Source organism: Dendropsophus ebraccatus, chromosome 2, assembly GCF_027789765.1.
Source record: "Dendropsophus ebraccatus isolate aDenEbr1 chromosome 2, aDenEbr1.pat, whole genome shotgun sequence".
Classification (NCBI taxonomy): Eukaryota; Metazoa; Chordata; class Amphibia; order Anura; family Hylidae; genus Dendropsophus; species Dendropsophus ebraccatus.
This window is the reverse complement of record NC_091455.1, coordinates 147521003-147544651: the sequence shown is the minus strand read 5'-3', so window position 1 is coordinate 147544651 and position 23649 is coordinate 147521003. Positions and strand designations below refer to the sequence as shown.

The 23649-nt window shown below is 42.6% G+C and overlaps 1 protein-coding gene across 7 annotated transcripts in view; it reads right to left on the bottom strand.

Moving 5' to 3' along the window:
- PDE1C (phosphodiesterase 1C) overlaps positions 1-23649 on the bottom strand; it is a 553045-nt gene that overhangs the window by 415201 nt on the left and 114195 nt on the right. For all 7 annotated transcript variants that reach the window (XM_069958459.1, XM_069958460.1, XM_069958462.1 and 4 more), the window contains exons 2-3: positions 22834-22884; positions 5126-5291 (exon numbers count right to left, since the gene is read on the bottom strand). In XM_069958459.1, coding sequence (XP_069814560.1) covers positions 5126-5291; positions 22834-22884 — 217 coding nt within the window. The remainder of the gene's footprint in view (positions 1-5125; positions 5292-22833; positions 22885-23649) is intronic.

Sequence of the window (23649 nt, the reverse complement as noted above, 5' to 3'; positions counted from 1 at the left end):
TGAATTTTGTCTTCACGGTTCCCAGTGACTTTGTATAATGTACAACAGGCACCCAGTTACTTGGTAAACTAGATACTGGCTTGACCGCTCCGACAGAAAATCACCCACTGTTGCTAAGCCCTCCCCCTAGAGGGGACTGGCGTCTTTTTCCATCTCATAGAAACAAGCTGTTTGGCATGCATGCAATCTGATGAAGGGAGATGGAAGTCCAGAAACACATAATTGCTTATTTTATGAACATTTTTACTTATTTTATCCAATAAATCAGCCATTTGATGTTTTATGCAAGTCCATACACTTGGCAGTACCTAATGCACTGGCCCTTTACGACTTCTCTGTATTACAGTTTTAGAAACAATTCATCCAGAGGAAAATACTTTCATAAAATCACATATGACAATAGAACATATTTTTTTACTCATGGATTTTCAAGGAACACTTGAAATGAAAAATACCTTCATGGTCATCAAACTAAAGAAGTCACTGTATATTGCAAGACAAGTTCCCCGCCTTGGAGCCACTTGAAGAGATACAATGGCCATCTGACTGATTAGCAATTCCCTAATATGTTATCATTTACCGGTTGGAAGAACATGTGGCTTTAGAGCCCTGCTGGGGATTATTGCCCAGAACTATCAAAGATGTAAACTAGAAAGTGGTGTAAACTGCCAATAGCAACCAATGATAGCCAAATTTCTATTTTACACCCTTAATAAACGTGGGCAATATTTAATGCGCATAAATACAGTTGGGCTCCAAAGTTTACATACCCGGAAGAATATATGCTTTCTTGTTTGGGTAAAGCCATTTATTGTCAAACTACTGTGTTTTCACTTTTCAAATCATAATGAAAACCAAAACCATCCAAATGACCCTGATCAAAAGTTTACATATCCCAGTTCTTAATACCGTGTATTGTCCCCTCTAACAGCAATGATAGCTTCAAGTCTTTTGTGGTAGTTGTGGATGAGGCTCTTTATTTTCTCAGGCAGGTAAAGCTGCCCATTCTTCTTGGCAAAAAGCCTCCAGTTCCTGTAAAGTCCTGGGCTGTCTTGCATGAACTGTGCACTTGAGATCTCCCCAGAATGGCTCAATGATATTGAGGTCAAAGACTGAGATGGCCACTCCAGAACCTTAATTATAGTGCTTGAAAAGCACTATATTGTAATCCGTATTCTTCTTCTTCTTCCGTTTCTTCTTCCAGCCATTTTTCTGCGCGTAATACAGCCCGAACCGCTTTGCGCACAGACTCCGTTCAAACTGCGTTTCTAAGCCCTCGGCGGTGTGTGGTGTGCTATCTATTTTTTGTTTCGATTGGATTTGTCGTTTCTAAGAAATATACGTTTAAAGACCCCAAATTTCCCATAGAAAATAATGGCCCATTGCAAATAATGGCCCCACTCTAACTGCTGACAGCCAATCACAGCACATATGCAAATAGCTGAAATATAGCAGCCAATAGGAACTCTAAGGTCTCGTCATGCATTGTATCACACCATCCACAGTCACATATCCACTATTGGCCAATAGAAGATGTAATTTATGGAAGGTCCTTAACCATTTTGTCTCCCTGACATGAGTAAGATTGTCATGGTAACCGAGCAATGGTCTTTACCATTATAAGTAGCAGAGGTCAGTCAGTAAAATAGCAGAGCTGAGGCAGCCATGTAGCAGGTACGGGATCCAAGCTGCTCTTAAAGGGACGGTACCCAAGCCGCTCTTAAAGGAACGGTACCCAAGTCACTCTTAAAGGGACCCAAGCCGCTCTAAATGGGTCCCTTTAAGAGCGAACTAAGTACCTGTAAGAGCGACCCGGGTCCCTTTAAGAGCGACCTGGGTCCCTTGAGGGGGTAAATGGGTCCCTTTAAGAGCGAAATATGTCCCTTTAAGAGCGACCTGGGTCGCTTTAAGAGCGAAATGGGTCCCTTTAAGAGTGATCTGGGTCCCTTTAAAGGAAATATTTCGCTCTTAAAGAGACCCGTTTCGCTCGAACTGGGTCCCTTTAAGAGTGAAATATGTCCCTTTAAGAGCGACCTGGGTCCCTTTAAGAGCGACCTGGGTCCCTATAAGAGCGAAATATGTCCCTTTAAGAGCGACCTTTGTCCCTTTAAGAGCAAAATATGTCCCTTTAAGAGCTAAATGGGTTCCTTTAAGACCGACCTGGGTCCCTTTAATAGCGAAATATGTCCCTTTAAGAGCAAAATGTGTCCCTTTAAGAGATAAATTGGTCCCTTTAAGAGCAACCTTGGTCCCTTTAAGAGCGACCTGGGTCCCTTGAGGGGGGAAATGGGTCCCTTTAAGAGCGAAATATGTCCCTTTAAGAGCGACCTGGGTCCCTTTAAGAGCGAAATGGGTCCCTTTAAGAGTGATCTGGGTCCCTTTAAAGGAAATATTTCACTCTTAAAGAGACCCATTTCGCTCGAACTGAAGAGTTCGAAGAGTGAAAAATGTCCCTTTAGGAGCAACCTTGGTCCCTTTAAGAGCGACCTGGGTCCCTATAAGAGCTAAATATGTCCCTTTAAGAGCGACCTTGGTCCCTTTAAGAGCGAAATATGTCCCTTTAAGAGCAAAATCGGTCCCTTTAAGAGCGACCTGGGTCCCTTTAAGAGAGAAATATGTCCCTTTAAGGGCAAAATGGGTCCCTTTAAGAGCAAAATGGGTCCCTTTAAGAGCGAAATATGTCCCTTTAAGAGCAAAATCGGTCCCTTTAAGAGCGACCTGGGTCCCTTTAAGAGCAAAATATGTCCCTTTAAGAGCAAAATGGGTCCCTTTAAGAGCGAAATATGTCCCTTTAAGAGCAACCTGTGTCCCTTTAAGAGCAAAATGGGTCCCTTTAAGAGCGACCTGGGTCCCTTTAAGTGCGAAATATGTCCCTTTAAGAGCAAAATCGGTCCCTTTAAGAGCGACCTTGGTCCCTTTAAGAGCAAAATATGTCCCTTTAAGAGCGACCTGGGTCCCTTTAAGAGCGACCTGGGTCCCTTTAAGAGCAAAATCGGTCCCTTTAAGAGGGACCTTGGTCCCTTTAATAGCGAAATATGTCCCTTTAAGAGCGAAATGTGTCCCTTTAAGAGCAAAATGGGTCCCTTTAAGAGCGAAATATGTCCCTTTAAGAGCGACCTTGGTCCCTTTAAGAGCGAAATATGTCCCTTTAAGAGCAAAATGGGTCCCTTTAAGACCGACCTGGGTCCATTTAAGAGCGAAATATGTCCCTTTAAGAGCGACCTTGGTCCCTTTAAGAGCGAAATATGTCCCTTTAAGGGCAAAATGGGTCCCTTTAAGAGCGAAATATGTCCCTTTAAGAGCGAACTGGGTCCCTTTAAGAGCAACCTGGGTCCCTTTAAGAGAGAAATATGTCCCTTTAAGAGCAAAAATCGGCTCCTTTAAGAGCGACCTTGGTCCCTTTAAGAGCAAAATATGTCCCTTTAAGAGCTAAATATGTCCCTTTAAGAGCAAAATGGGTCCCTTTAAGAGCGACCTTGGTCCCTTCAAGAGCGGCCTAGGTCCCTTTAAGAGCGAAATATGTCCCTTTAAGAGAAAAATGGGTCCCTTTAAGAGCAACCTCGGTCCCTTTAAGAGCGAAATATGTCCCTTTAAGAGCAAAATCGGTAACTTTAAGAGCCACTTCGGTCTACTTGACTGTGGTTTGGTTTTTTTACAGAGCCCCCGATTTTCCAGTTGTTAATCATAGTTTTTAAACTGCTGAGTGGCATTATCAATTCCATATTAGAACAAAGTGAAGGTTCTGGATGGCCATCTAAGTGGCCATCTCAGTCTCCTGACCTCAATATCAGGAATTTACAGGAACTGGAGGCTTTTTGCCAAAAAGAATGGGCAGCTTTACCATCTGAAAAAATAAAGAACCTCCTCCATAACTATCACTAAATACTTCAAGTTGTCATTGAAGGGGGCAATACATGGTATTTGGATGTTTTTGGTTGTCATTATGATTTCAAAAGAGAAAAAACAGTAGTTTGGCAATAAATGGCTTCACCCAACCACTAAAGTGTGGGGGGAAAGTTTTTGTGTTATCATTCATTTAAAAAAAAAAAAAAAGGACAAGAAAGAGTGGGGAAAAAAAGTTTTTGTGTTATCATTCATACTCTCTGAAAATAGGACAAGAAAGCAAAAATTCTGCTGGGGTAAGAAAATTTTTAACACAACTGTATTGAATTAATTCTCGCTACATATGACTGGTATAATATAACAGAGAACCATTTAGTACAAACATTAAAACATGAACAATCCTATCAAGGAGAAATTGCGATTCTCAATGTTTTGTTCTTTTTTAAACCTTAGCATCATTAACCTTTTTTTCCAATTTTAAAGATTGATTAACATCAGGTCATTAGTCTGTGAAACACTGTTACAAGCAACATCAACCACAAAATCCATGAAAAGCAAAATGTCTACCGTGACAAATGTTCTCACTGTGTCACAAACTTCTCTTCCTATTAAAAGGGGATTTATCAGCAGGTTAGACAAATCTAACCAGCGTTCCAGACGGCACGGTACAGGGCAGAAAACTACATTAAGACTATGTTCATACTATGTATTAGCAATAACCATTGTTTGACACGGCCCTTGTTTGCTGTGTCAAACAACAGCCACAGTTTGACATGTTCTTGCGGCCAATATTGCCTTATCAGCCGCAGGAACATCATTTTATTTTATTTGGATTGCAGGCACATCTGCAATCCAATAAACTATTGAAGTCCATGCAATGTATGGCCGTCAGACCAGCCATACATTGTGTGAACCGAGCTGAAACAGCAGCCGCTGTTCCTGTATAAGCAGCCACAAATAACTGACAAGGTAATTATTTGTGCAGGCGTTGTTCAATACAGCGTGTGAACGGCCATTGTTCCCATAGAGTTCACTACAGTGCATTATTTTAAGGCAAAAACCGCTCTTGTTTTAAATCGCCAACAACGGCCATTATTGTCTTAAAAAATACACTGTGTGAACATAGCCTAAAACTGAATGGGAATAGCGCCAAGGATGAAGATACTGACATGCTTAATCCTCAGCGCCCTGTGTGCAATAGGGAGCTATCGGCATGTTTCAATCATTCTCAGCAGAAAGACACAACAAGTAAAAATATAAAAGAGTGCTGTATCCGGCAAACCTGATCGATGCCTTAGGAATTGCATCTGGGCTTTCAACCTGAGGCAGCTCATCTGCTAAAATCTCTTCAGGACTGCGAGGATCGGTGGCGATTGTCGGCTTCTGTTTCTCCTTGAGATTCAGTCCACTAATAATGCTATTCCATAAACTGTTCTGAGACTTGGACCCTAAAACAGAGATTAAATGTTTTCAAAATGTTTAGGAATTGCTTTTTATTCTAAAACATTTTAAGTTATACTTATTCTATAACACATTGGGCTTCATGCTGTACATAACATCTGCTTATGTGGTTAAAAGGTAGAATCTGGATGATTGCTATGGATGACCAAGCATTAGTTTTATATAGGTCCATCCACTTAGGTAACCTGATACAGTACTTGCACACAAGACATCTTATAATAAATATAGTATATAAAAACCTCAAAGCAGTGACAATAGTGGCAATCGCATGCATTAACATTTATAGTCATTCCTGGTGATGTGTCTGCCTAAAGTGATCATATGTCAGTATAAAAGAGACATCCCTGAGACCCAGTCATCACAAGTGTTTATATCTGTTACAAATTCCATAGGGTATATCCCCATCCAAAGTGGATAGCTACCAATTTATTTTTATTCTTAAAAGCTGGGTTAAGAAAAGTTGTACTCACCTGCCATGTTCCCCACCTCTGCTATTCTGATGTTGCCCAGTCCCTGCTACTAACCCTTTTCTTGCTCTTTACTTAACATAAGCAGTGCCAACTACTGCCAAGGTAGGATACCACCGCAGCCAGTGATTGGGCACTTTATCTTAAGAGGAAAGCAGAAGGTGGTAAGCAGCAAAAATTGGGAACTATCAGAAAGGCAGAGGGAGGGGAACATGGCAGGTCAGTACACCCTTTTTTGTTCTCCCAGCGTGGCCACTTTTAGGAATAAAAATAAATGCAAAACTCTTTTAACATCAATTTGGCTGCGTAATCTGAACCACTCCCCATGACAGCAATTTGTCTGTATGTTATAGAGCTCTCTATAACAGCAGTTGAGCTGGATAGTTCTTGATGCTCCTGGCTGTGTAGTTTGTAGTTCAGTGATATTGCAGTGCTCTTGCTGTGTAGTCTATGTAGACTTCACTTCCCCTATAAGGGCAGTCTGGCTGTCAACACATTCTGTAGGTTAGCAAGAAGTGAGCAGCCCTATCATACGACTGTTAAGAAGGTTTTAACAGAATAATGGCAGCAAAATTAATAAAAAACTAATAATATCTGGATGTAATATCAATAACATATCAAATATGGATGCATCAATATTTGAATCCTTCTCCATAGGCTTTAAATTTTCCTTCTGCAAAACAGATAAAAAGTCACACATGCTGTGTTACTAAAATATGCATATTGTATAGACCCTTGTAAATATCCCTATAAATTATTCCCTAGTATGGTCCACAAAAAAAATGCAAAATCCACTCATTTAAAAACAACCTTAGGCTATGTTCACACAATGTTTTTTAATCTCTATTTAAAATGACTTCCGCCATTTTGAGTCTAAAATAACGGCCGCTATTTAGCAGCCTGACCTCCCCATAGTGCACTGACGGGTGTTTGTACATTATTCTAGTTTGGAATTACTAATTGGACTTTGGGTGCGGCTTAATTAAAAAGTCCATTGAATTTAATAGTAAAAACGGAGGCAGAACGGTGACAAAAGGAAAACTGTGTGTGAACTACAAATAAAAAACGTCCGCTGTTTGCATGTTCATTATTTTGACGCCCGTGGCAAAAACGTCCGTTATTCAATACGCTGGACGTCCGTCTTCCCATTGACTTCAGTGCACTGTATTGCAGTTAGTTAAATCTCGGCAAAAACGGACGTTATTTTAAATATGAAAATCAGCCGCCTTTTTAATATTTTTGACGTTGTGGGAACATAGCCATACAGTGGGTAAAGAATAATATTTTTTGGTTAAGGTCCTGGTTTACGTTCCTGCCAAAAAGCAGGAATAACTTCTACTTCACTACTTTAGGGTCCCATATTGATACACAATGGGTTGGTCTGGAAGGGTTGTTGCCTTAGATAAAACAAAGCCATCAATTAAACTGACACATAACTGATCAGTTTCTGCTTTGATCTGTCGCCTGGTTAGTGCTTAAAAAGAGGCAGATTGGTTTTCTGTAATAAACATCCTTTTAAGAAAAGCACAGGACAACAACTGATAATCATTTGTGCAGCTGAAATGATAGAAAACCTGAATATTATAACTATTATTTAATGCAAGATAAAATAAGTCATTCAGTAAACGTCATGAAAGAACTGTGGTCCTCACGGTCACTTCTTCCCATAGATGTAATGTGTAGCTAGTACTTTTCTTACCTGAGGTCTTCTACTGCCACCTAGTGACTACTTTTGATAAATATGGTCAAATGAAGTACAGTAAAATTGTTAGGCTATGTTCCCACACAGTATTTTGCAACCAAAAATAGAAGTGAATTGAAAACACAGCAAGGCTCTGTTCACACATTGTTGAAATTGAGTGGATGGCCGCCATTTAATGGCAAATAATGTCCGTTATTTCAAAGCAACGGCTGCTGTTTTAAAATAACAGCAATAATTTCCCATTAAATGGTGACCATCCACTGAATTTCAACAGTATGTGACCATAGCCTTTCTGTGTTTTTAATCCACTCCTGACCAAAATACTGAGCAAAAATACTGTGTGAAAACAACTGCAGGGTATTTTCACACTATGTATCTGTGCGGCTGTATTGCAGGCTGTAAATAATCGGCCGTTTTTCCGGTTCATGCATACGCTGGAAAGTATACGATATACGGCTGCACAGTGCACACTATGTATGAGCCTACGGCCCGATCGTAAACGGACCCGTAAAAAATGAACAAGATCATTGTTTGCGGCTGGAACTGTGCAAATTCACGGCCGTGGATTGACAGGCGGTCCGTACGGAGTACTTAAAAAATAGCCGGCAATAATGCTGAATGCCGATGCCTCTAATAGTTAATATATTAAATTAATAAAACACATATTATTTGTAATAAAGTCCCTTTCGTTGTTAAATAATTTAATTCTAACGAATCCATCATTGTGCAATTAAATATACTGTTAAAATAAATATATATATATATATATATATATATATATATATATAAATGTATATTTATATATTTATTTTTTGACAGTATATTTAATTGCACAATGATGGATTCGTTAGAATTCAATTATTGAACAATGAAACTGATTTTATTACAACAAAAATGTGTTTTATTAATTAAATATTAATTAGTACAGGAAGCTCCATTAAGCCGTTAATTCATATTCCCAGTAAATAGAGCATTCTGTACTAATCAACACTCTCCCCACCCCCTCCCCAGCACTGCACCCATCCCAGTAAGGAAGGGGGGTCACTTAACCCCTTTCTTGTTGGGATGGGTGCAGTCTGACATCAGTCTGGCCCCCAAGGGGTTAAGGGGGATGCAATACATCCTCCCTTAACCCCTTGGGGGCCAGACTGTAAGCAGCAATCTGTAAAGATGCTGCATACTGTAAGGAGCACAACACCGCTCACAATGATGGGTGTTGTGCTCCTGTTTGTGTGTTTTTTGTGTGTTTCTCCCTTTTTGTTTTTCAGATATCGGTATCCTGTGGATTACGTCGGACTACGACGATGACCAGCGGTTGTTTGGTGTTTTTTTTTTATAAAATGGTCAATGAGGGGTGTGGGGGTGTTTTTATTTGAATTAAAAAAAATTTTTTACTTGTGTTTTGTCTTTATTTCTTTACTTTATAGACTTAGTAGTGGAAGCCGTCTAATAGACGGAATCCATTACTAAGTCAGGGCTCAGTGTTAGCTGGTATAAAATGGCTAACACTAACCCCCCCATTATTACCCCAGTACCCAATGCCACCAGGGGTACTGGGAAGAGCCGGGTGCCAGTGGTCCCGGAGTGTCAAAATTGGCGCTCCTGGACTGGGGCGGCAGCAGGCTGGTAAGATTTAGGCTGGGGAGGGCCTAAACCAATGGCTCTTCCCACCCTGGTGTTACCAGGCTGCTGTTGCTTGGTTTTTAACCCGGCTCGTTATAAAAATAGGGGGCACCCTATGCGTTTTTTTTTATTATTTATTTTTAAAAAAACGCATAGGGTCCCCCCTATTTTTATAACCAGCCGGGTTAAAAACCAAGCGACAGCAGCCTGGTAACACCAGGGTTGGAAGAGCCATTGGTTTAGGCCCTCCCCAGCCTAAATCTTACCAGCCTGCTGCCGCCCCAGTCCAGGAGCGCCAATTTTGACGCTCCGGGACCACTGGCACCCGGCTCTTCCCAGTACCCCTGGTGGCATTGGGTACTGGGGTAATAATGGGGGGTTAGTGTTAGCCATTTTATACCGGCTAACACTAGGCCCCGACTTAGTAGTGGATTCTGTCTATTAGACGGCTTCCACTACTAAGTCTATAAACTAAAGAAATAAAGACAAGACACAAGTGAAAAAAAATTTTTATTCAAATAAAAACACCCCCACACCCCTCATTGACCATTTTATTAAAAAAAACACCAAACAACCGCTGGTCATAGTCGTACTCCATTGAATCCGACGTAATCCACAGGATACCGATATCTGAAAAACAAAAAGGGAGAAACACACAAAAAACACACAAACAGGAGCACAACACCCATCATTGTGAGCGGTGTTGTCCACCTTACAGTATGCAGCATCTTTACAGATCGCTGCTTACAGTCTGGCCCCCAAGGGGTTAAGGGAGGATGTATTGCATCCCCCTTAACCCCTTGGGGGCCAGACTGACTGCACCCATCCCAGCAAGGAAGGGGTTAAGTGACCCCCCTTCCTTACTGGGATGGGTGCAGTGCTGGGGAGGGGGTGGGGAGAGCTTTATACTCACCATCCGATGTCCTCTTCGCTGGTCCGCAGCACAATGAAGTCACTGTACTGCGGACCGGCTCTTTTTATGTGCGCTGAGCCGATCAGCCAATCAGCTGAGCGCACATATAGTTCAAAATGTTTCTTCTAATAATACTATTGTGATAACATAATTAGAAGAAACATTAGATATTTTAATTAAAGTAAAGTGTTGATTAGTACAGAATGCTCTATTACCGGGAATATGAATTAACGGCTTAATGGAGCTTCCTGTACTAATTAATATTTAATTAATAAAACACATTTTTGTTGTAATAAAATCGGTTTCGTTGTTCAATAATTACATTTAAACGAATCCATCATTGTGCAATTAAATATACTGTCAAAAAATAAATATATATATAAATATACATTTATTTATATATATTTATTTTAACAGTATATTTAATTGCAAAATGATGGATTCGTTTAAATTTAATTATTGAACAACGAAAGGGACTTTATTACAACGAAAATGTGTTTTATTAATTAAATATATTAACCATGAGAGGCATCGGCATTACTGCAGAGGATCGCAAACCCCGGTAATAGCAATTCATGTAAACTGTTTTCCTGCTTTCCCAGATGCATTCCAGAGGTGTTTGCATCACTTTCTAAAGATTTTATTTGTTATTTTTAGTTGAACCAGATTTCCAAGTAAATGACCGTATGTTTTCAGCCGCATGTCTATTTTTTCCCACGGCCGTAGTTTCAGCCGCACATTTCCAGCCGCGTAAAAACTAAGGCCGGAAACATACATAGTGTGAACATAGCCCAAGGGTACAAACACACACACCGTATACGCAGCAGATAAGCAGCAGACTTGGTGGTTCAGATTTGATGCTGTGTTCAGTTATTTAGATCTAATCTGCTGCCTATCTGCTGCGTATCGCAGCAGTAAATAAGCTGCGTATACGGTGTGTGTGTTTGTACCCTAAGGGTAGCTTCACACGTACCGTATCGCTGCGTTTTTAACGGTGCGTTTTTAAAGGTGCGTCTTTAACGCTGTGTTTTTGCTGCATTTTTTACATGCACGTTTTGATTTTCACATGATTTTCATGTAAAAATCAAAACTCGCATGTAAAAATCGCACCAAAAACGCAGCGTTAACGACGCACCGTTAAAAACGCTGCGATACGGTACGTGTGAAGCTACCCTAAGGCCGGGTTCACACTATGTTCTGTTCTGTGACAGAATGTCCAGCGTTACTGAAAATCATCCCAGTACAGGCTGGATGATCTTCACTTCTGGTGAATTCGGATGCGGGCGCACCTATGTGCGCCCGCATCCGAATTCACCACTGCACACAATGGAGCGTGCGGCCACAATGGAGCAGCACGCTCCATTGTGTGAACTGACATGTTCTCTGCGGTCGCTATTCAATGAATAGCGGCCACAGAAAACTGATATGTCAGTTTTTCGTGTGGCTGGATGGAATCCCGGCCAGGTATACTATGTGTATACGCTCCGGACGGGATTCCATTAATTCTAATATAACGTGTGTTTTGTATAAATCACGGCCGTTGTTGCAAATTGCAACAATGGCCGTGATTTATACAAAACATACGTTGTGTAAACATAGCCTAAAAGTCGTTGCTTTTTAGTATATGAGGACAACCTACTTCCAAAAATATCTTTAATAGCGCCATTGCTACTTCGGCAGCTCTCTTTGGAGTAAACGGAAGAAAAAAATCTAAATTTCGTGGCGTGGTCCTGGTAGTGTAATAGCCATTTGTAAATTCTATCTGGGATCGAAAGTCAACTAAATCAACTTGTCAGCGATGATTGAATTTGCTAGATAAAATTAAATACAATTGAACGAAGTGCAACTAAGCCGAAGTACTTCATTGACCTTCGCTCGGCCATCTCGGTGAACGTTGAGTGGCTAGCTTCGCTACTGGGTGCAATCCAGGGGCTCGTGCTACCAGACCTGGCAGTCTGTGATCCCTTCTGGCAGAAGGTGGTACCTCCTAAACCATCAGTATCTTCTATCTAGATTTCTATCAAGCCAAGTCATCCAGACAGAGTACTGCTACTAATTAGAACAGGCCCTTGGTAGCCCCTTAGTCAAGACTGAACCAAACCCTCAACCTAACTACAAATAAGCCAAAGTACACCGAAGTTACCTGATATGTATCTGTAGACCTCAAGTACCCAGTCTTAGCATTCTGTGTTGTCCATCACAAAAAAAGATTATCTTTTTGTTATATTTTTGCGCCTAAGATGATGGCAGGGGGACACTGAGGGACACAGGGCACTGGAGGGACACTGAGCATCCCTGTGCCATCATCCTCTCCAGCAGCCACAGCCGGCACAGCTCTGGGAGTCGGGTTGTGACATCACCATTTCATCCAGGAAGTGAAGCCTTGATGCAGTAGTAAGTGCAGGGAAAAAGCACTTTATAAGCATTTCCCGTAATAAGTGTATATTGGTGATTTGTATAACATTTGGGAGACAATACAATACTTAAAGGAGATTTCCAGCAAAAATGTTTATTTAACATTGTGGTAGTGAGGTAGACTAATTCTACGGTGGGGATCCTGCTTGGAATTTCCCGTTTTCTGCAATGGGAGCGGACCCAGTGTCGGGTCATGGAGAGGGAGGGGACTCAGCACTGCAGCTTGCAGAGGTCAAACAACATGAAGACCAGGAAACTGACACTACAGAGCTGTGTGTTTGGTGTGTTCTGTGATACAAACAAAACATAATGTGCCCATAAAGAAGGTGATCTGGATGGTATTAAACATTTGCCAAAAAAAGAGGGGCCAAAACTTCAATTCACATCCAGCAGGACCTTCTCACTATAAAACGTAACCCTTATTAGGCTTTTTACTAAAAAGTGCTGTATATTAGTTGTGTGAACTAAAAACACACTACTCCATAGCCATATCAAGTGAGCTCTCAGTTGTACTCATATAATCCCTCCTTAAATGTGTGGGTGAAACTAGTTGAGGGACTATGCCGCTGGCATTTTAAATTTACTAAACCAATAGCCTAGCTTAGATAGAGTCTACACTATAGTCAGTAGACTGCAGCTACGTTACGACTATATTATCTACTAGAGTATAACTGAAAGCTCACTTGATATGGCTATGGAGTAGTGTGTTTTTAGTTCACACAACTATTATACAGCACTTTTTAGTAGAAAGCCTAATAAGGGTTACGTTTTAAAGTGAGAAGGTCCTACTAGATGTGAATTGGGCTTTTGGCCCCTCTTTTTTGGCAATTGGTGTGTCCTGTGTCCCCTCCCTCCTCTGCATCCTTATCAGTGCTGTCTCCTGAGGCCTGACCCCTTTACAGCCTCCCAGGACCTTTGTAATAATCTGCCCAGCCAGAAGACAGATTTAATGCCCTATTACACAAAACGATTATCAGCCGTATTTTGCCATTATGGCTGATAATCGCCCCGTGTAATAGAAGACAACGATCAGCCAACATGAACGGTGTCGTCGGCTGATCGTTGTCTTTCAACATGTTGAAAGACAAATGACTAAAGCCCCTATTACACGGGGGGATATTGAGGAGCAAACGAGCGCACTTAGCGCTCGTTTTCTCCTCGGCAGCAGCGGGCCAGTGAGAGGGGGGGGGGGGCGGGCTCCCCAGGCGATCACTTGATTGCCCGGGCAGCCAATAGAAGATAACAGTGGTCTGCTACTGACACTCCAAATCCACGGAGAGACGGCAGCATATCGCTGCTATCCCAGTCGTTTGTCTTTCAACATGTTGAAAGAAAAACCATAGCAACGATCAGCTGACATTGTTCATGTCAGCTGATCATTGCCTTCTATTACACAAGAAAATTATCAGCATAACGGTTGATATCGATTGAACGCGGCTGATAAGTGTTTAGTGTAATTGGGCCTTAAGATAGCAACAATTTGCTGTTGTCGTCCCATGGAATAGGAGCAGCGGCAGCAGACCGGCTCTTACCTGCTCACTGCTGATGCGTGTAATAGCGCTGGCAGCGAGCAGGAAATGAGGAGTAAGCCAGCACTCACAGCACTCGTTTGTTCCTCTCCATCGCCTTGTGTAATCGGCGCTTTAATGTGTGTGTATTATACAGATGTGTGTTGGGGTGAGTATAAGAGTCGGTTTTGCTGTGCCCCCTCCAAACATGGCAAGTGATGACTACAGTTACCCCTCTGCCAGGGATCTCTCTCTTCTCCACTCTGCTGTCCTCAGGTGGTAGAGTAGGGACTATAAGTAATCATAAAGATGAGATTATTAACTATGACAGGAGGATGGGGCAATGCTGGTAACTTCTGGTATATATTTATACACAGCTAGTACATATATGTATGTGGAATATACTGTACACTGCTGGTAAATATGTATATGTGCGATATAATCACTGTTGGTATATACTGTATGTGTGGTATATTCACTGCTAGTATATATTTATATATGTATACTGTAGATCTGTTTATGCAGTTGGCTACATGAATTTCTTAACCCCTTAAAGAACAGACCAATTTCCATTTTGGCGCTTTTGTGTTTTCCTCCTTGTGCTTAAAAGGCCACAGCAGTTGCATTTTTCTACCTTTAAACCCGCATGAGCCCTTTTCTTGCACCACTAATTGTACTTTGCAATGACAGGCTGAATTTTTGCATAAAGTACACTGCAAAAGCAGAAAAAAAGTAAACGTGTGGTGAAATTGAAAATCTTAATTTTGGGAGGTTTTTTGTTTTACGCCTTTTGCCCTACGGTAAAACTGACTTGTTATACATGTTCCTCAAGTTGTTACAATTACAACGATATATAACTTTTATGTTATTTGATGGCGTTTTAAAAAATTTAAACTTTAAAAAAAATATATATACATGTTCCTTAAAATCGCTCTATTCTATAATGAGGTGTCATTTTTTGCGCCATGATCTGTACTTTCTATCATTACCTTGACTGCGCAATTTTTCTGGATTTGATGCGACCAAAAATTTTGCACTTTGGGATTTTTTTGTGATTACGCTGTTTACCGTGAGGGATCAGGAATGAAATAAGTTAATATTATGGGCGATTACGCACGCTGCAATGAAACCAAACCAAACATATTTATTTATTCATTTATTTTTATTTATAAAATGGGGAAAGGCAGGTGATTCAAACTTTTATTAGGGGAGGGGATTTTTTATAAAAATTTTTTTTTTTTTTTTTTTTTTACACACATACTAGAAGTCCCCCTGGTAGTATAACTACACTGATCTCTCATTGAGATCTATGCAGTATAGATATACTTTATACTGTAGATCAATAAGATCCGTGCTCTAATGCTTTCGGCTGCTGCAGCAATAGAATGCCGAGCCATTACCGAGCAGACCCCGGCCCGCCACAGATGCGGGGATTGCTCCTCTGCAATCACGTCACGGGGGGCGATTCCCCCCCCCCACTAGACCAGGACCAGGAAAGGCAGCATTTAAAAAGATAATTAGCGGGCACAGCGATTGGCCCGTGCCCGCTAATAGCTGCTGTCCCGGGCTGCAGATAGCACCCTTGGTCGTTAAGGGGTTAAAGGAGAAGTCCGGCAAATTTTTTTTATTAAAGTATAACCATCATCCTCTCCAGCATCCACAGCCTGCACAGCTCTGGGAGTCGGGTCGTGACATCATCATTTTATCCAGGAAGTGAAGCCTTGATGCAGTAGTAAGTGCAGGGAAAAAGCACTTCCTGTAATAAGTGTATATTGCTTAGTTGTATAACTTTTGGGGGGCAATACAATACTTTAAAAAAAAAATTGTGACAGACTTCTACTTTAAGTACTGAATATTAATTGGGGGAGAAGCCATTTCAATTTCAACTTCAGGCAGCAGAAACGCTGGAATGGGATATATATATAAATATATATATATATATATATATATATATATATATATATATTTACCTCGGTACAGCCTTACACCCCTCCCCCCCCCCGTGCCTTCCCCCACTCTAAAGTGTAGGACCTCTCAGAGGCCACCCCCCTGCTGTGCAGCTTCCATGTAGAAAACAGAAAACATAAGCATACACCATGGCTCCCCAGCAAAGTATCTCTGGTCCAGGAGCTCCAGTACCCAGCAGCTGCTCAGATAACTTCTGATGCTGACAGCTCCCTGCCCCAGAAGTCCATAGTTGCCAGCAGTCCCGATTTTCCCAGGACCATTCCCGTTTTGAGAAGACAGTCCTGGCAAAATCATGTCCCAGGTATGTTCCGAGAAGTCTCGCCCCTGGCCGCCCCTATGCCTCAGCACCACCACTAGGGCCATGAGGCGGGGTGAGCACTTTGAGCAACTGGGCACTGTTATGTAAGTGAAGGACTTCCCTGAAATGACTGAGCCTACCAACTCACTGGATGTTGCTGTACTTGCTCCTGTTGTGTGCAATGGGGCGGCCGCCTTCCTATCTACTGTACTTTTTGTGCTCTCCTGTCTCCTATGAGCTTGGAGTAATCAAGTTCAGGACCTGATTTGTTGTTGCAAGCAGGGGAGCTGTGTTTGCTGATCTGGCTCCAGAAGCTTCAGAGCAGAGCAGAGTTCTGGTGTCCCCTCCCCCTTACTAACCAAGTCGCTGCTGCTGTCCTCCTCTGGTTGGTGCTGGCTCCAGAGACTGTGGTCTGGTGAGTGCTGAGTGATGGGGTCAGGTAGGTCACAATGACTGCATGTGTAACAGATCTGCTGCCCCTATCCATCTTATAGTCATATATTATAGTGTATAATCCTGTAGTGTCCCTTATCCGTCCTATAGTCATCTATTATCCCTGCACAACCCTATAGGGTCCCTTATCCATCCTATAGTCATATATTATCCCTGTATCATCCTATAGTGTCCCTTATCCATCCTATAGTCATATATTATCCAGTATAATCCTATAGTGTCCCTTATCCATCCTGTAGTCATGTGTTATCCCTGCACTACCCTGTAGTGTCCCTTATCCATCCTATAGTCATATATTATTTCTGTATCATCCTATAGTGTCCCTTATCCATCCTATAGTCATATATTATTTCTGTATCATCCTATAGTGTCCCTTATCCATCCTATAGTCATATATTATCCAGTATAATCATATAGTGTCCCTTATCCATCCTGTAGTCATGTGTTATCCCTGTATCATCCTATAGTGCCCCATAGCCATCCTATAGTCATCTATTATCCCTGTAAAATCCTATAGTGTCCCATATCCATCCTGTAGTCATATATTATCCCTGTATCATCCTATAGTGTCCCTTATCCATCCTATAGTCATATATTATCCAGTATAATCCTATAGTGTCCATTATCCATCGTATAGTCATATATTATCCCTGTATAATCCTATAGTGGAAAGTGTTTAATCTGAGGGCACAGTATGTGGCAGCATTATATTTAGGGGGCACAGCATGTGACACTGTTATATTCAGGGGATGTGGTGTGTGACTCTAATCGGGGGGCCCAACATATGGTCATATTTAGGGGACAAGTTGTATGTGGCACTATTAAAATAAGGTGGCACAATATGTGGTTGCAATGTATTCAGGGGTTTCAGTCTATGGCAGTGTTATATTCAGTGGAAACGATGTGTGGCACTATTATTTTCTGGGAGCTCAGTATTTGGCGGTATTCAATGGCACACTGTATGGCAGTATTATATTCACAGGGCAGAGTGTGTGATGCTATGAGGATTTTCTCCAAGGATCCTTTTACATGTGTCGACGCACTGCCCCAAGCCGTACAAGGCTTACAAACCTTACAAAGCTCAATCAGACGTGTGGCTTATTAACTTTATGATAGTTGCCCACACATTCCTATTTACATGGAGAAATGTGCAAGCGACTACTGATTATGTCCGCATAGAAGCTGCTGTCGGATGATAAACAAGGGGGTGGGGAGCATTTCCACTTTTTGTCCCAGGCAGGAAATATGCTAGAATCGGCCCTGGGGACCACATTCTGTTCCTTCCTCTTCCTTTTGCATCAGCCGGGGTTTATGAGGTTCTGCAGCAGCTGGGATGTATGAGGTTCTGCAGTAGCTGGGGTGTATGAGGTTCTGCAGCAGTTGGGGTGTATGAGGTTCTGTAGCAGCTAGGGTGTGTTATGAGGTTCTGCAGCAGCTGGGGTGTATGAGGTTTTGCAGAAGCTGGTGTGTGTTATGAGGCTCTGCAGCAGCTGGGGTGTTCGATGATGTTCTATAGTAGCTGGAGTGTATGATAAGGTTCTGCAGAAACTTAGATGTGTGTTATGAGGTTCTGCAGCAGCTGGGGTGTATGATGAGGTTCTGTAGCAGCTGGGGTGTATTATGAGGTTCTGCAGCAGCTGATGTGTGCATTACGATGTGCAGCAGCAGCAGCTGACGTGTACTGTATATTATGAGGTTCCATGTGTATTATGATGTCGGTGTAGCACCACTCATCTTTATATGTACAGCCTCTTCAACATGTGGGTGATCTCCTTCCCATTCAGGTTCCTCTTTGACTGTGGCTGTGACCTCAGGGTATATATTAGCAGTAGAGATGAGCGAACCTTGAGCATGCTCGAGTCGATCCGAACCCAAACTTTCGGCATTTGATTAGCGGGGGCTGCTAAAGTTGGATAAAGCCCTAAGGCTATGTGGAAAACATGGATATAGTCATTGGCTGTATCCATGTTTTCCAGACAACCTTAGAGCTTTATCCAACTTTAGCAGCCCCAGCTAATCAAATGCAGATCGTTCCGGTTCGGATCGACTCGAACCGGAAGCCGGGAAGGGAAGAGGCCACAACCCTTATGTGTACTAGGGGGGAAAGGCCTGGGATATGCCCAGCCCACCCAAAATGCAATTTGTGCATCCATATATTATGTTAATTGGTAGATATTGGGAGATCTCGCCGTCGGAAGCTCTGCGCATGCTCATCAGAGATGAGTCCGATTACTGCTCCAGTCATTTTCTATAGATGTCGGACTCATCTCTGGTAATTAGCATACAGCTTGCGTTCACCTTCTGATGGCGATATCTCCATCCCGGGACCGGGTCCAGGAGCAGGACTTCCAGGAAAGAGTAAGTATCCAGGGCTCCACCAGGGGGTTGGGCGGGCTCTTGGAGGTCATCTACATCCATGTAAATATTGTACCTGACCCATATTTTTGGGCAGTGATCAATATTGTTAGTTGATTTGTGCATAATCCTGATTTGTTTGTCCCTATGTAAATCATCAGAGGACAAAACATGGGAAATGGTAGATCACAGATAGACCATAGCCAGATAGGGTGATAGATACCAAAGAAAGAATGGCTGTGTTATGTTCACCCACTCAGGCCTGCACTGGGCATACCTTAGTCTATTTATTTTGTCTGAAATATAATGCTCTTTTTAACCCTAATAATACATTTATGTAGCTATTTATGTTCATCTATAAAGAAAAAAAAAAGTTTTGGTAATTTCAACCAAAAAAAGATGTTTTTGTTTGAAACTAACAAAACTATGTGGCACTAGTGGGGGAGTTAAAGCGACTCTGTACCCACAATCTGAACCCCACCCCCCAAACCACTTGTACCTTCGGATAGCTGCTTTTAATCCAAGATCTGTCCTGGGGTCCATTCGGCAGGTGATGCAGTTATTGTCCTAAAAAACAACTTTTAAACTGGCAGCCCCGTGCCCAACGACCAGGGCTTAGATTGTGTATGCATTAGGCTGGCACACCCATTCTGTCCCTCCTCCCCGCCCTCCTCATCATGAGGAATGCTGCAGGCAGATTGTCTCCTATTCATCACCTGTGTCAGCACGGCACATGGGCTGGATCGTTAGGGCACCTGTGCAATGTTCAGACAGGAGAAAATTTTCCAGTGGCATTCCTAATGATGAAGAGGGTGGGGAGGAGGGACGGAGAGGTGGTGCAAAGTTAGGGCACAGATTCTCTAAGCCCCGGCCATTGGGCACGGGCTGCAAGTTTAAAAGTTGTTTTTTAGAACAATAACTGCATCACCTGCCGAACGGACCCCAGAACAGATCTTGGATTAAAAGCAGCTATCTGAACGGTAAAAGTGGTTGAAGGGGGGTCAGATTGTGGGTACAGAGTCGCTTTAAAGGGGTTATCCAGCGCTACAAAACATGGCCACTTTCTTCCAGAGACAGACCCACCCTTGTCTCCAGTTTGGGCGGGGTTTTGCTGCTTAGTTCCATTGAAGTGAATGGAGCTTGATTGCAAACCACACCTGAACTGGAGACAAGAATGTTGTCTCTGAAAGTAAGTGGCCATGTTTTTGTAGCACTGGATAACCCCTTTAAAGGGAACCTGTCATCCAGGAGACCGGGGGTGAACCCACCCTCCTCCTTAATAGAGCGCCAGATACTTACCCTCTCTTCCCGGTGACGCTGTGGACGCTGTTGTTGTGAAATCGCTGCTGCTCTTCTCTGCACTCATTATGGTAATGAGCAGAGATGAGTTTGATGTTTATAGGAAATTACTGGGCAACAATATATGTTGCTGCACTGTGGGGTTAGTTTACTACCGGTAGACCTTTTTTTTTCTGACCTGTGGTGTTGGGTAACTACAGGTGAACCAGAATTTACTTCTACTTTGGTGCTGATTTGGCACTGCTCTGAAACATTATGTGCACTAGATGGTGTTAGTTGGCGATGCATAGCAGTATGTGTTTGTTGATGAGGCCCCAGCACCAACAAGGATCACTCAGTGAGGCCAGAGAATTAAAAGTTTGAGAAGCACAAAATGTCACATATAGGCTATGCTGACACTGCCAGAACATAATGGGAAAGGCGTAATATAAACATCCGCTAATAATGACGGCTGCCTTTTCCCACTATGTTCGCAAAGAGGAAGCATAGGCCTACACAAACGTGTTACAGATCAAGGCCATGTTCACACGTTGTAAAACACCGGCCGTTCTGTTACCCGGCCGGGTCACAAGACGGCCAGTGTTACTGAAGATCATCCCGGATGATCTTCATTTCTGATGACTTGGGATGTGGGCACATCAGTGTGAGCCTGCATCCCAATTCACAGCTGCACACAATGGAGCATGCGGATAAAGCAGCACGCTCCATTGTGTGGACTGGCATGTTCTGTGCGGCTGCTATTCATTGAATAGCGGCCGCACAAAACTGACATGTCAGTTTTTCGTGCGGCAGGTTAGAGTCCTGGCCGGAGCATATACTATGAGGGAGATTTATTAAAGGGTGTAAAATTTAGACTGGTGCAAACTGCCCACAGCAACCAATCACAGCTCAGCTTTCAGCTCTGGTGAAAGGAAAGAAGAGCTGTGATTGGCTGCTGTGGGCAGTTTGCACCAGTCTAAATTTTACACCCTTTGATAAATCTCCCCCCCATGTGTATTTTCTCCGGCCGGGATTCCATTCATGCACATACAACATATGTTTTGTATAAATCACGGCTTTAGTTGCAAATTGCAACAACGGCCGTGATTTATACAAAACATACGTTGTGTGAACATGGCCCAAAACTACAAATCACAGCACAAGAAATTACCCTAACACCACAGCCTATCTAGTCTATATCCTTTTTTATTATCTTAGAATAGATATATGTTTATCACAGGCATGTTTACATTCATTTATTGTGAACTTACCTACAACATCTGCTGAAAGTTTGTTCCAAGCATCTAGAACAGGGGTGTTAAACTCAATTTACCTGGGGGTTGCTGGAGACAGAGTCTGAGTGAGGCTGGGCCGCATCAGGTTTTTCACAAGAAAAGGTCTTACACACACATGCACATGGGGACAGGTGTGTATGACTATAGAAGGGGTCACATAGAGATAGGGGTGTATGACTATACAAGGGATCACATAGGGATAGAGGTGTATGACTATACAAGGGGCACATAGGAATAGGGGTGTATGACAATAAAGGGGGCACAGGCTCTGGCACATAGGGATGGGGGTGTATGACTATACAGGGGGGAGGGGGCACCTATACAAGTGCAGACACACTGCATGCTGGGATCTGTAGTCCCCTCAGTAACAATGAGTGGAGGGGGGGAGGAGCACTGACAGGCCAATTATTCTCATTCTCCAGGCACTACCAGCGGTAACGCAGTCATGTACCTAAAGTCCAGCTCTAGAATGCTCCAGTGAAGAGAGTGAATCCTCTGTCTACAGGATAGCGGTTCTGGCACTGACCGCTGAGGAACAGCCACCCGGAGATCTTCACCCTCGGTGTGGAGTCTGTGACCCCTGTGAAGCCCCAGCACAGGGGGAGACCCCACAGAGCATTCTACCCAGCCAAGGTGCAGTGATACCTGCCTGTGCCCTTTACCAATTACAGCGCACTGACAGGCCGGGCTGGGTGACAGGGGGCGCACTGACGAACGGGTGGGGGTGAAGCACACTGATGGGACGGGTGCGGGGGAAAGCCCACTAACGGGACAGGTGAGGGGGGAATTGCACTGACGGGACAGGCCGGGTCGGGTGGGAGGAAGTGCACTGTCGGGCCGGGTGAGGGAGGGCACTGACAGGCCAGGCGGGGGGTGCTCTGACACATACAGCGCTGCACCAACCTGTGCAGCGCTCACAGCCCAGACCTCAGGCAGGGAGATGCAAATACCGTCCTGGCAAAGTTGAGGTCGGTTAACCGATGCCAGAGACGGTTTTGGTATTTTCACGTATATCGCCCAGCCCAGTGGGCTCCACTCAAGCCCAGCTTGAGTGGAGTGTTACAGAGTTCAAAGGCAGCCAACTGATAAATCGACCACCGAGGTAACAAATCACTTTGCTTTGTTATTACTGCAAATACGCTCATCTCTAATTGTGACATCACCAGCCTAAAGTACCCAAAATGTTTTATATAAATAAATACATTAGAATTTGTGTATCTGAACATTTTGTTATAGTGGTTCTTATTCACTTACTTGCAAATCTCGCCAGAGGTCTTGCATTTTTGTCACCAGCTTCATTTGCAACTGAAAACAATAAAGGAGAAACATTTTATTTTTTTTAGCAAATGTGCACCAGACGCAGATATAACTATTACTAATGAAAGAATAATACCAAGGGCACAAAGATATAGTTAACCTCTTGATGCCAAAAGTCATTGATGCATTGATGTCCAGGTCAAATTGAAGCAATGTTCCTCCGCACCTTCTAGAAACCATAATGTTTTTAATTTTACCACCTACAAGGCTGGTCGAGGTGTAATTTTTTGCACCATCATCTCTAGTTTTTATTAATATCATATTGGTTTCAAAGAAAAATTTAGATTGCTTTTTATTAATTTGTTCCTGGTATTTTTTTTCTCCTTTACTTTACGGGGTTCACCATGCGGGAACAATACTGCTATATTTTAGTAGATCAGACAATTCCGCGAGCTACAATACATAATATGTTTATTTTTATATATATATTTATTTGTATAATGGGAAAGAAGGTAATTTAAACATTTATTGGGACTTTATTTTATAAGGTTTTTAGATGTTTTAAAACTTTTTTATTCATTTTTTTTACACATTTTATATTGCACATATAAGTCCCTTAGGGCAGGGTTTCTCAACCTGCAGTGTGTGTATCCCAGGGGATACGCACCATAGATTGAGGGGGCAAGTAGGAGGTGGGGGGGAAAAATAAACTTTTCCTTTGGGTGCCAGGACACTATCACTCAGTAATATCCAGGCACCAATCAACGTCGCTGCTCTCACCTTCCTTCCCCCAAAAGCAGCTCACCAACATTG